Below are 13,749 nucleotides of genomic sequence, written 5' to 3' on the forward strand. Positions count from 1 at the left end.
GATTTGTGCCTTGTTTAGGATTTTTAGAACGTACTGTATGAGAGATTACTAGCTTCATTAATAAAAGGATACTCTGTTTTGGAAAAGAATACCGCCTGCGTCAATTACTTTATTAGAATATTATATCCCTGTCCTTTAGTGTTTTCCTTAACAACTCTGGTTACCCTGGAAACATTGCCCCAGCACAAGGGGGCAATAGGCAGGTTTTTCTAGAAACACCCAAGAATCCATTTTTTGGGATAACAAAATGAGTCAATATGGAAGGCTGTAGAGGGGCTGTAAGTTCCTCATTTACACAGCTCCAGAGGCCCTAACATCATGACACTTCTCTCTTTCGCTGCCTCACTTGGAGTGTTAGGTGCTAGGGCCCTGCACGCAGGTGTAGGTATTGCAGATTCGCCGTCAGGAACTAGAGAGGGGTGCAGAGGGGTCCACCAGGGAGACACTACCCTTCTCCTTCAACCCAGGAGGAAGATTAGACTGAGCTTGTGTTTTGCTGTTCTTAAGCACTAAAGGAAAAGTGTGTGTGTGTGTACGTACATGTACGTACTGAATCAGGCCTGACACATATACTGGTTTTCCCCTGCAGCCTTGATTTTTGGCCCTTTCTATAGAGAAATTGGATCATCTGATTCAAGGTCTGGTATGGGCAAAATTCATATGAGGTCAGAGAGGGATTTATATGTGTGGGTTTAGAAATAGCCCTGGCAGAAAATGCTTCAACATGAGCTCCTGTTTCCCTGTTCTCTCAGAATATAGATGATCCAAACCTGGATGTGGCTAGAATGGGCTAACGACAGTGCATTATTAATCAGTTCTTATTACTCAAATATTCTCCAGTTTGGCTAACTGTATTTGCTGTATTTTAAGTTAACTGTCTGTACTAAAATGCTCTTCTGGCATACTTTTGTTCCCTGTGCCACTTTGGAACCAAGTGCTCTGAGCGGTTTTATTAATAAAGCTGTTTGCTGCCCAGCGTGGACACTTGGAGGTGGGCTCAGAAGAGGTTTTCTGCAGTCTAGTGTTCTTCTGTTGGGGGGTTGTATTATGTGTATCATTTTGGCCCCTGAGCTGCCTTGAAGCCAAGTGTTCTGGGTCCTTTTTAAAGGTGCTGGGCTGGTTGGGGCTAATAACAGTGCATTGTTAGTGAGTTCTCATTACTGAAATATTGTTCTTAGGTGTCGGTAACATGGTCCAGTGTGGGGTTGTTGTTGTTTTTTCCCCAATAATTGCATTTATTAAAATGTCATTCTGGCTTTTACACCATGCCAGTAATTGCACAGGAGAGGTCCAACTCTTCTAGCTAAGGATGAGAACAGCTTCCTGTGTGAAAGTCAATGATTCTATGTGCTCTAAAATCCTCATGCTGATGCATTTTGGTTTGAAATGTGGTGTGCCCCAGAAGAGGGAACAGATTTCGAGATCTGAGGCTGCAGGGACCATCTCTGCACTAAGAGCAGCAGCTCTGGGATTCACCGAGATGGGGTGAGGAGGGGCAGTTTGTGCAGAGTCCAGATTTCTCCTGCCAGTCCTCTGCAACACACAAATCCCTATGCGCCCTCCTCAGTCTGCCTCCCCACTGCCCACGCATCTCCCTGTCTAACCCTTGGTCTGCTCTCATCCCCACACAAAGGCATCCCCCTGTGACCTCCTTCCTCTGTCTCCTGCCCTCCCGACATCCCCGTGTCCAATCTTTGGCCTACCTCCTGCCCTCACCCCTGTAGTCTCCCTGCACCTTACTCAGTCTACTTCTAGCTGCTGTCGCAGATCCACAGGATAGGTGCTATACCCCCAGCTTTTAAACAGTCCCTGGGAGCAGTGGTACACAGACCTTCAACCAGGGGTACACATATCCCTGGGTGTACGCAGAGGCCTTCCAAGAGGTACTCAACTCATCCAGATCAGTGTTTCTCAACCTGGTGGTTGCAACCTCCATGGGGGTCACAGAACGGTTTTAGGATGGTCACAAGTGTAGGGCTGGTGTTAGCGGATGGCAAGCAGGGCAATTGCCCAGAGTTCCCATGCCATGGGGGCCCCTTGCGAAGCTCAGTTACATGCTTCACCCCTGGGCAGTGGGGCTTGGGCTTCAGACAAGGCTCAAGTGAAAAACAGGCTCAAGTATCGCACTGAGAAGTAAGTACAATATTTATATTCCCATCCATTTATGTAAGAATTATGTGGTACAAATAAGAACGTCTGCATTTTTTCAGTAACAGTGTACTGGGACACTCTGGGATTTTTCTGTCTGATTTTATAAGCAAGGAGTTTTAAAGTGAGGTGAAACTTGAGGTACATAAAGCAAATCAGACTCTTGAAAGGGGTAGAGTAGTCTGGAAAGGTTGAAAGCCACTGCCTTGCAGGATCTCCTTCAGTGGGCCAGACCACCAAGAGGTCCCGCTCTTCTGCAAGGGGAGGCTACGTGGCCTCACTGAGCGCTAGAGTCATTCCCTGGGCTCCAACCCTGCTGCTTCATGCTGTGAGCTCTGCCCAGTGAGCCCGACTCCTGGGCAGAGACCTGTGCACACTACAGGGCCCAAGGCATCTCAGTCAGGATTTGCAGTGACACCCGGCAGCCTTTTCCAAACAAAGTAGGGTTTGTTAGTCCACTGGGACCCAGCACGGGGAAGCCCTGAGATGAGCAGATAAGCAAAGGTTAAGCCATAGCCCATCCTGGCCAAGCCAGTGCAATCAGCCAGCCAAGCTGTGATGGATTCCATTACCGGCCCTGTCTCTTTGGGTGTGTCCACACAGCAACTAGACAGCTGCAGCTGGCCCATGCCAGCGGAGTCAGGTTCGTGGTGCTCGGGCTGTGGGGCTGTTTCATTGCGGTGTAGACATCTGGGTTGGACCTGGGCTCCAAGACCCTGTGAGGTGGGAGGGTCCCAAAGCCGGACTCCAACCCAAGCCTGGAAGTCTACACAGCAATGGAACAGCCCCTCAGCCAAAGCCCTGTGAGCCTAAATTGGCTGGCACAGGCCAGCAGCGGCGTTCTCTTTGCTGTGTAGACATACTCTCTGTCAGTCCAAGGCGAGAGCTCTGCCTCTGTCCAGAGGGCAGCATCTAACTCTGGCACCTTTCCCATTTGTTCTCTAACTGGGGCCTCAGCTTTGCTCAACTTCCCAACCCAGCCGTGGGGGAAATCTCCTTCCTCTGGGCGGTTGGTTGCCGGGGTGAATGTCCCAACTATTGGGGCTCCCACTGTCTTTTCAGATTCTCCATTGATATGGGGGTCAGTTTCCAGCCAGTCCTTTAATGACCCAGTCATTCTGCCCTAGACAGCAAGGTGACAGCCCCCTCCCAGCCCCGTATGTCTTCTCTGCTGCTCCAAGAGCAGCGTTAACCCTCCTGCACCCACTAGGTAGCAATGTAAAGCAGAGATGGAAATTGAGGCACGCACATGGGAGTCATGAAAATATTACAGAAAATTCCCACTTTGTCATGCCTCCCCCATGCATGTCCCTCAGTGTCCTCCTCAGCCTGACACTCCTGCACTGTCCTTGGTTAACCTCCTCCCCCCACATCCACCTGTGCCTTTTTCATTCTACCTCACATATCCCCTCTTTCCGCCTCAGACTCACTTTGACCCCCAAACACAGACTCATCCCCCGAATCCCTCCTTAGCTACTGCCACCATGCATTACCATGCACCTTCCGCTGCATTCCATCCCTCCCCACACATGTCCCCTATGTCTTCCTCACTGTGCACCCCCACATCCCTAAACACCTCCTGTCCACCTGCTCCTTCATTCCACTGCTTCTTCCTCTAGCTCCCCATTTTCCCATTGTTCATCGTAGCTACATCCCAGTCTGCTAACCCCCAAGCAGAGTCTAGCCTCAGCCTACTAGAGCTACTATAAGATGGGTGCAAATTGGTTGGAAAACTATTCTCAGAGAGTAGTTATGAGTGGTTCACAGTCATGCTGGAAGGGCATATCAAGTGGGGTCTCTCAGAGTTCAGTTCTGGGTCTGCTTCTGTTCAATATCTTCATCAACGATTTAGATAACGGCATAGAAAGTACAATTCTAAAGTTTGCGGATGATACCAAGCTGGAAAGGGTTGCAAGTGTTTTGGAGGATAGGATTAAAATTCAGAATGATCTAGACAAACTGGAGAAATGATCTGAAGTAAATAGGATGAAATTCAATAAGGACCAATGCAAAGTACTCCAATTAGGAAGGAACACTAAGTTGCACACATACAAAGCGGGAAATGACTGCCTAGGAAGGAGTACTGTGGAAAGGGATCTAGGGGCCATAGTGGGCCACAAGCTAAAGATGATTCAACAGTGTAACATTGTTGCAAAAAAAGCAAACATCATTCTGTATTTGCAGGTGTGTTGTAAGGAAGACATGAGAAGTAATTCTTCCGCACTACTCCATGCTGATTAGGCCTCAACTGGAGTATCCTGTCCAGTTCTAGGTGCCAGATTTCAGGAAAGATGTGGACAAATTGGGGAAAGTCCAGAGAAGAGCAACAAAAATGATGAAAGGTCTAGAAATCATGACCTATGAGGGAAGACTGAAAACACTGGATTTGTTTAGTCTGAAGAAGAGACAACTCAGAGGGGACATGATAACACTTTTCAAGTACATAAAAGGTTGTTACAAGGAGGAGGGAGAAAAATTGTTTTCATTAACCACTTAGAATAGGACAAGAAGCAATGGGCTTAAATTGTAGCAAGGGAGGTTTAGGTTGGACATTAGGAAAAACGTCCTAACTCTCAGGGTGGCTAAACAATAGAATAAATTGCCTAGGGAGGTTGTGGAATCTCCATCATTGGAGAATTTTATGAGCAGGTTAGACAAACACCTGTCAGGGATGATCTAGGTAATACTTAATCTGGGTGCAGGGAAATGGACCTTGCGAGGCCCCCTCTAGTCCTACGATTCTGTGATGCTATGAAAACAATGGTAGCTGGTGGCCACCTTCACTAGGGACAGCCTGCCTTCCACATGCCAAAGGATAGGGCAATGGTGGCCATCTTGAGTAAGACATTTTAGCTTCAGGCCCTCCCCTCCAATGGGAGAAGGTGCTTATTTCGAAAAAGGGAAAATGTGCGATTTCACTGCCAGGAATGGTGCGATCATGAGACATTTTTCAAATCCTAGATAAACACTGTGAGATCCATGATAAAATCAAAAAGAACAGGAGTACTTGTGGCACCTTAGAGACTAACAAATTTATTAGAGCATAAGCTTTCGTGGACTACAGCCCACTTCTTTGGATGCATATAGAATGGAACATATAATGAGGAGATATATATACACACATACAGAGAGCATAAACAGGTGGGAGTTGTCTTACCAACTCTGAGAGGCCAATTAATTAAGAGAAAAAAAAAAAACTTTTGAAGTGATAATCAAGCTAGCCGAGTACAGACAGTGTGATAAGAAGTGTGAGAGTACTTACAAGGGGAGATAGAGTCAACGTTTGTAATGGCTCAGCCATTCCCAGTCCTTATTCAAACCGGAGTTGATTGTGTCTAGTTTGCATATCAATTCTAGCTCTGCAGTCTCTCTTTGGAGTCTGTTTTTGAAGTTTTTCTGTTGTAATATAGCCACCCGCAGGTCTGTCACTGAATGACCAGACAGGTTAAAGTGTTCTCCCACTGGTGGTGCTGTTGTCATCATGAATAAATTGGAATATGACCAGGAGGCTGCTAGACAGCTCTCTAACACCACATTCTACAGGCCATTATCCTCTGATCCCACTGAGGATTACCTAAAGAAACTACACCATCTGCTAAAAAAACTCCCTGACAAAGCACAGGAACAAATCCGTACAGACACATGCCTAGAACCCCAACCAGGGGTATTCTATTTGCTACCCAAGATCCATAAACCTGGATATCCTGGACGCCCCATCATCTCAGGCATTGGCACCCTAACATCAGGCTTGTCTGGTTATGTAGACTCTGTCCTAAGACCCTACGCTACCAGCACTCCCAGCTATCTTCGAGACACCACTGACTTCCTGAGGAAACTACAATCCATCGGTGATCTTCCAGAAAACACCATCCTGGCCACTATGGACGTAGAAGCCCTCTACACCAATATTCCACACAAAGATGGACTACAAGCTATCAGGAACAGTATCCCTGATAATGTCACAGCTAACCTGGTGGCTGAACTTTGTGATTTTGTCCTCACCCACAACTATTTCACATTTGGGGACAATATATACCTTCAAGTCAGCGGCACTGCTATGGGTACCCGCATGGCCCCACAATATGCCAACATTTTTATGGCTGACTTAGAACAACGCTTCCTTAGCTCTCGTCCCCTAACGCCCCTACTCTACTTGCGCTACATTGATGACATCTTCATCATCTGGACCCATGGAAAAGAAGCCCTTGAGGAATTTCACCATGATTTCAATAATTTCCATCCCACCATCAACCTCAGCCTAGATCAATCCACACAAGCGGTCCATTTCCTGGACACTACTGTGCTAATAAGCGATGGTCACATCAATACCACCCTATACCGGAAACCTACTGACCGCTACACTTACCTACATGCCTCCAGCTTCCATCCAGGACACACCACACGATCCATTGTCTACAGCCAAGCTCTAAGATATAACCGCATTTGCTCCAATCCCTCGGATAGAGACAAGCACCTACAAGATCTCTATCAAGCATTCTTAAAACTACAATACCCACCTGCTGAAGTGAAAAAACAGATTGACAGAGCCAGACGAGTACCCAGAAGTCACCTCCTACAAGACAGGCCCAACAAAGAAAATAACAGAACACCACTAGCTGTCACCTTCAGCCCCCAACTAAAACCTCTCCAGCGCATCATCAGAGATCTACAACCTATCCTGAAAGATGATCCTTTACTCTCACAGATCTTGGGAGACAGACCTGTCCTCGCTTACAGACAACCCCCCAACCTAAAGCAAATACTCACCAGCAACCACACATCACTGAACAAAACCACTAACCCAGGAACCTATCCTTGTAACAAACCCCGATGCCAACTCTGTCCACATATCTATTCAAGTGACATCATCATAGGACCTAATCACATCAGCCATACCATCAGGGGCTCGTTCACCTGCACATCTACCAATGTGATATATGCCATCATGTGCCAGCAATGCCCCTCTGCCATGTACATTGGCCAAACCGGACAGTCTCTACGCAAAAGAATTAATGGACACAAATCTGACATCAGGAATCAAAATACTCAAAAACCAGTGGGAGAACACTTTAACCTGTCTGGTCATTCAGTGACAGACCTGCGGGTGGCTATATTACAACAGAAAAACTTCAAAAACAGACTCCAAAGAGAGACTGCAGAGCTAGAATTGATATGCAAACTAGACACAATCAACTCCGGTTTGAATAAGGACTGGGAATGGCTGAGCCATTACAAACGTTGACTCTATCTCCCCTTGTAAGTACTCTCACACTTCTTATCACACTGTCTGTACTCGGCTAGCTTGATTATCACTTCAAAAGTTTTTTTTTCTCTTAATTAATTGGCCTCTCAGAGTTGGTAAGACAACTCCCACCTGTTTATGCTCTCTGTATGTGTGTATATATATCTCCTCAATATATGTTCCATTCTATATGCATCCGAAGAAGTGGGCTGTAGTCCACGAAAACTTATGCTCTAATAAATTTGTTAGTCTCTAAGGTGCCACAAGTACTCCTGTTCTTCTTTTTGCAGATACAGACTAACACGGCTGTTACTCTGAAACTTGTCATGATAAAATCAGTAGCTCTGGGCATTGTGGTTGCACCACAGTAACAGCATGCTTATCGTCTAACCTTTCAGAAATTTCCCCTCTCCCCCAGGAATGTTCCTGCTCTCTGTGGCCGAGGGGGATGTTCCCAGATCTTTCTGTGACTGAGCCTGGGGGGGCTGTGGCTGGAACAGCAGGTTCTGAGCGGGGGACTCTTGTTGTTAATACAGGTGACCGTGACCTTCGAGGAGGTGGCTGTGTATTTCACTGAGGGGGAATGGGCACTGTTGGATCTGGCTCAGAGAGCCCTGTACAGGGACATCATGCTGGAGAATTACAGGAATGTGACCTCGTTGGGTAAGGATTCCTATGCCCTCAGTCTTAGAAACTGCGCATCTTTGAAGTGCCCAGGTTGGCTTTTGCTCAGGATTCTTCCCTGATCGCTTAGATTTCAGGGGGATCAACCCCATAGTCACAGGCTCAGCAGGGTTAGGCAGGTGTAAAGAGTTTGCACAGTGGCACTGTGCCAGAGTCATAAAATCCCCCAGTGCATGGAGATCCCTGAATCCCTTTCTGCCCTCCCCAAAGGGTCTCCAGGAACACTTCCCATCCCTTTGGTATATACAAGGGCATCCACCCACCCAGCACATCTGGAAACAGCTGTCTCAGAACAACTGTAAAACTCTGATCTCACTTCATTTCTTTTCCCGGAGCAGGTTTTCCAATTCCCAAGCCCAGCGTGATCTCCCAGCTGGACCAAGGAGAAGAGCCGTGGGTCCCTGATCTCCAGGGGTCCCAGGCTAGAAAGATCCAGAGAAACATCCCCAGAGGTGAGAGATTGGTTAAACGGATGTGGAAACCATCCCTCATTGACTTAAAGTGCTGGGATTCCCACGCAGGCCCCTTGAGCTCCTCCAGTTCTAACTCATTGCCCCGGGTCAGGATTGTGCCCAGCAGGTGTCATGACTTCCTGGCAGACATAATTCATGGCTTTCCATGCATCCTAACTGACACCTGGCAGTAGCTCCCTGCCCCCTGACTGTTCAGGTGGATGTGGAGGAAGAATTGGGTGTTCTCCTTCCAGGCGTGTGAGTGCTCAGTGATCTGTAGCCAGAGAGCTTTCCCTGGTGTTATCTGTCAGTTTGCCATGCATTTCCTCGTGTATCCACCCCAGCACCCTCACAGCTCCTTCTCACCACCGGTGTCTGGTGGTCAGAGTTCTCCATCGGCTGCTGTTCACAGGTTCCCTTTTTTTCTTCTGAGAAAACTTTTTCTCCATATAAATAGTTCTGGTAGCTTATTTTTTAGCCATGTTTTTCCCACTGGAGATTTGTTTATTTGTTATTTTATGAAGCTTTTGTTCTTGTTTTTCTCTGAGGCTCTTTTACCTGGTACCGGGTGGCTTGGTTATGCCAAAGTCTCCTGGAGTTCAGCACTGTCTCACTTGCAGGTGTCTAATCCACTGAACGATCCTCACACTCATTGTTTATTTTGCCTCACTGAGGGGCACATGAGAGACAAGTGCTCTATTTGTAGATCTTTCAAGAGGAGAACACAAAAATCTAGGGACATGAGAGTAAAATATTACCATATGGAGCATGCTTGCATCCCTTCTCAGACCTCAGTCATCTGGAGTCCAATGCTTTGTCCTACGGCAGGAGTTCTCCTATGGATTTTTCTGACTCACCTCATGGCTTGAAGTCAGAGACAGACACAAGAGAAGAGGAATTGTTCCCCTTCTCCCACCATGTGTTGTAAGAACTGTAAGTCAGTCTCAGGGTAAGACTTGACTTATAAATCAAAGAGCTTTTTCTTCTTCAGAACCAGACTCTGGGAACTGAAAAACCTCAGCAGAGTCCTCATTGGAACAGTCAGGTTACAGCACAAGTAGAGACTAGCTGCTCCCCAGTATCGACAGTGAAATCAGGGCAGGAAATCAAGCCATTGACTCCAGGACCAGTGCAGGTATCCTCAAGAATGGCTCTGACAGTTTATTAGAGTCACGAACTTCTGCCAAAATATTATTGAGATGTCATGAGATTTGCTCTGTCTGTCAGTCCCGAATTCCCCTTGGCTGCAACAAGACCCAACTCTGACTACTCATAGGGTACAACCTTTATTACAGCCAAAGCTGCCCTCAGCACTGGCTAGAATGTCTGTAGGACCGATACCATCAGTCATGGTGTCCTCTGTACCTTTGAAGCCTCCGGTATCGGTTTCTTGTACACAGATGGTTCCTACGGGACTCAAGACATCAGTATTGACATTTAAACCTTCTGCCAACAGGCACAGCTCCAGAGGCGCTACACTTGTGATTCCTCCTACTATCATACCACCGATGGCAACCAACTGCCCATATTCATTATCAGATTCAGAAGAAGAACCCTATACTTCTTACTGTAAAGGGAGATCTAGATTCTCTCCATTACATTCTTCAGTGACAAAATAGAGCATTCAGTGGAGATGATCTAGACATAGATTTCCATGATCTTGCAGATGAACCCTGTGTCATACAGGTACATGCAATAGCTGGACTAGAACCCATGCAGCATCCCTCCAACTTCTAGGCTGGCTTCTCCAGACTGTTTTCCAAGAAATTTTGTGTGGGTGGGAATTAAATTCGGGGTAAGACTCACGTTATACCTCAAACTAGCTGTGCTGTAAAGACACGCTCTGTAGATAAGTTTAGTTATTTCTTTCATAAGTCTTTTCTCAAGTTACAAAGCCAACACCCCCTGAGCTTAAAATTTAGTATTGTCTCTTCCAGGGATTCTCCCTTTGAGCTGATGGCTTTTTGTCCTTTTCAGTATTTATCCTAGGGTGGCAACTCTTGTGCTCCCGGAATATGGCATACTCTGGTACTTTCCAAAACATCATGAGCCTGTCCCTGCTGACATGACCCCATGCCCACCAGAGTGACTTTTCATGCCTGGTGTGTGTGAGCTCACACCACATGGGGAGTGGAATTTTTAAGAGCCCCCCTCCCTCCGCACCAGCGTGACCTTATGTCTAGGATCACGCTGTCAGGGTAGGACTGGCATCCCCCATCTGATACTGGACAAAACCAATTTTGTCTGAATACCGGATGCGAACACACCCGAGAAAAACAGGACAGTTCGGACGCCATATGTCAGGTTCTTAGCAACACTGGTGAGTTTGCTGGCTTGGAAAGTCCCTCTGGAACACATCCAAAGCCTAGATGGGTTTATCAATCCTTTGTCCAAAGCTTTAGTTTGTAGAGAAGTTACTCCAGAGGTGAGGAGCAGGATTGAAGACAATATGGAGGTGATGCTGCTGCCTTTTTCTATTCTCTGCCATGTGGCTTGTACATCTTTTGTCCCAAACACAAGCTCACAGCACATGGGCATAGAAAGGTACTTAGAGTCCCCTGTCTATAGGCATGTCCCTACATGTTCTGCTGACTCATAGGCATAGCCCCTGGCTTCTCTAAATGGGTTCATTGTACAGCTGATTGCCCTTGATAGGCCAGTAAGCAGGCTGGATAGTGCTGATGCCAATCTGTCTGGGGGTCACCTAGAAACACAGCACAAGTTTGAGCTAGCACTATACCACACATATTTATAACTCATGATCCAAAGATGGTACATACATATAAACAAGCTTATCATATTTAGCAAATCATAACTTTTTCACTGATACTTTATGACATATATGATTCACTGCAATTCTGTAATATTAATATCGATAATATTATAAATGGTCACCCATATTCCATACAGCATCACACTGGTTGTTTTCCAGAATGTGTTGCACATGTCTATTCCACCACCCATCCTCTTCTCTTCTGCTTCAGAGTCCATTATGTTAGGATGCTGGTGCAAATGAGCTGAGATGTTGCCCGGGGCAGATCTGCCCTTCATGCCCTCAGCTGGATGCATGAAGGCATGCATGGCACATGTACCACTACAGAAAACTCTCCCACTACAGTGTCATGCACATCCCTAAAGCGGAATAGATGTGAAGTGGAATAGACATGTGCAACATCTTGAAAACAGCAAATACAGTAAAGGTTGGTAGCCGATTTTTCCCTTCTCTCTTTCTTCCGGGGAATGGTTTGTGCAGGATTCAACACCTGATTTGACTGTCTTTCCAGCAGTTATTTTGGTTTGTTTCCCCACTTTCCTGTTCCCCTTTTCTCACCTTCCCTTTCCCCAGGCACAGGGACTGACTCCTGTCTGGATTCTCTCTCTGTCTCAGCAGGTGATGAGACGGTGAGTGAGAGCAATGAAGAGAGTCCTTGTCCGGCCGGTCCTGAGCAAATGGAACTGAAGGGGACGTTGCTGGGAAGATGTGAAGGGGATGATTCCCAGATTCCTGGGCAAGGACAAGCCCAAGAAACTCAGTGCAGGCCAGAGAAGCAGCAGGGAACCCCTCCAGGAAAGATACTGGGTGAATCCACTTGCCGAGGGGGAGGTTTGGAAGAATCTAATAAAGTCACGATCCAGCCAAGAACCTGCACTAAAGAGAAGCATTTCGAATGTGCTGAGTGCAGGAAACGCTTTAGTTGTAAAGAACACCTTGTTAGACATCTGAGAGTCCACACTGGAGAGACCCCGTATCACTGCCCCGAGTGTGGGAAACAATTCAGTGACCAATCAATCCTTATTAGACATCAGCGAACCCATACAGGAGAGAGACCCTATAAGTGCACTGACTGCGGGAAAAGCTTCAGTCAGAGGTCAGGCCTTATTACACATCAGACAGTCCACACAGGAGAGAAATGCCATAAATGTCCTGACTGTGGACAAACCTTCACTCAGAGAGGGCATGTTACTAGACATCGGAGGACTCACACGGGTGAGAGACCCTATGGATGCCCAGAGTGTGGAAAAAAGTTCGCTTCCACCTCTGACCTTATTATACATCAGAGAATCCACACAGGAGAGAAACCCTATAACTGCCCTGACTGTGGGAAAAGCTTCAGTCACAGCCATCACCTTACTGACCATCGGAGAATCCACACAGGAGAGAGACCCTATACCTGCCCCGACTGCGGGGAAAGCTTCAAAAGTAAATCTGGCTTCAAAGTCCATCGGAGAAGGCACACGGGAGAGTGCCCCTATCAATGTTCCGTCTGTGGGGAAAGGTACAAAACTAGGAACTCTCTAACATGCCACATGAAACACCACACAGAATAGTGCCAGACACTTCCCCTCCTCTCTCTGCATCTGTAGAGATAGGAAGAACCATGAGGATAATAAACAGTTGCCCAATGCCCTAGGGAGTCAAGTGGCACCACTATTTACTTGTGTGCTGTGTATCTCAGGAGGACGGAGGCACCAGGAGAGTGACATTATTATTATTACTGTCTTGCATTATTCTCTGACACTCTCCCATCCCATCCCAGCTCCCTCTGTCATGAGGAGGCTTCTACTGAGCCAAAGGGTTTACCTGGATTTCCTGGTCCCTGTTTTTAGGCAGGGACTTAGTTCACATTGTTGCACACAGGGATTATTCTGTAAATTGCTGCCCTGGGAGGCATTTTCTCCCTGTTTCTGCATGGTGGGGAGAGCAGGGGTCTGAAATTTCTGGATAGTTGGGTGTCAGTGGATTGTTTATTGTTCATTGAATTATTTTCTGGGTATTGCTCAATTATGTGTTTTTCCCCCAACTAAGATGTAAATAAAACTTTTCTGGCAAATCTCATTTTCCTGAGCAGCCTGGGAATTTCATTGATTCTTGAGCTCTGGGAGGGAGAGGGGCCAAGTGTCCCAGACTGGGTGAGTTGTCTCCCTCTGCAGGAATCACTCATTTCCCCCATATTCAGCCCTTTCCCTCATGTCTTGGCCCATCCAGCTTTGGAAGCTGGAGCATAGCCACATCTGTGTCTTTGCTCTTGCAGCTTTGACGGCCTCTGGGCTCTATCCTTGGGTCTTCCCTTCCCCTCTACAAGGGGTTTAATTGGGCAGGAGAGAAACATCCTTAGAGGCAGAATAGATGGACATTTCCAGATGGGGAGCAGCTCGTCTCCTTCTCCCCAGCAGCATCTCCAGCATCTGTCCCATCTGTTCTGCCCCAGCTCAGTGAGGAAT

The 13,749-nt window shown here is 47.0% G+C and overlaps 1 protein-coding gene across 5 annotated transcripts in view; it reads left to right on the plus strand.

Moving 5' to 3' along the window:
* LOC128848307 (gastrula zinc finger protein XlCGF8.2DB-like) overlaps positions 1-13,363 on the plus strand; it is a 32,711-nt gene extending 19,348 nt beyond the window's left edge. For 3 of the 5 annotated variants that reach the window (XM_054048233.1, XM_054048234.1, XM_054048230.1), the window contains exons 2-4: positions 7,927-8,053; positions 8,413-8,526; positions 11,915-13,363. In XM_054048233.1, the coding sequence (XP_053904208.1) occupies positions 7,927-8,053; positions 8,413-8,526; positions 11,915-12,855 (1,182 nt within the window). In that variant the 3' untranslated portion in view covers positions 12,856-13,363. Of the gene's footprint in view, positions 1-4,332; positions 4,599-7,926; positions 8,054-8,412; positions 8,527-11,914 lie in introns of all 5 variants that reach the window. The other 2 variants (XM_054048235.1, XM_054048231.1) reach the window with 2 other exon arrangements.
* Positions 13,364-13,749: the final 386 nt, after the last annotated feature.

This window comes from Malaclemys terrapin, chromosome 13 (genome assembly GCF_027887155.1).
Source record: "Malaclemys terrapin pileata isolate rMalTer1 chromosome 13, rMalTer1.hap1, whole genome shotgun sequence".
Lineage (NCBI taxonomy): Eukaryota > Metazoa > Chordata > Testudines > Emydidae > Malaclemys > Malaclemys terrapin.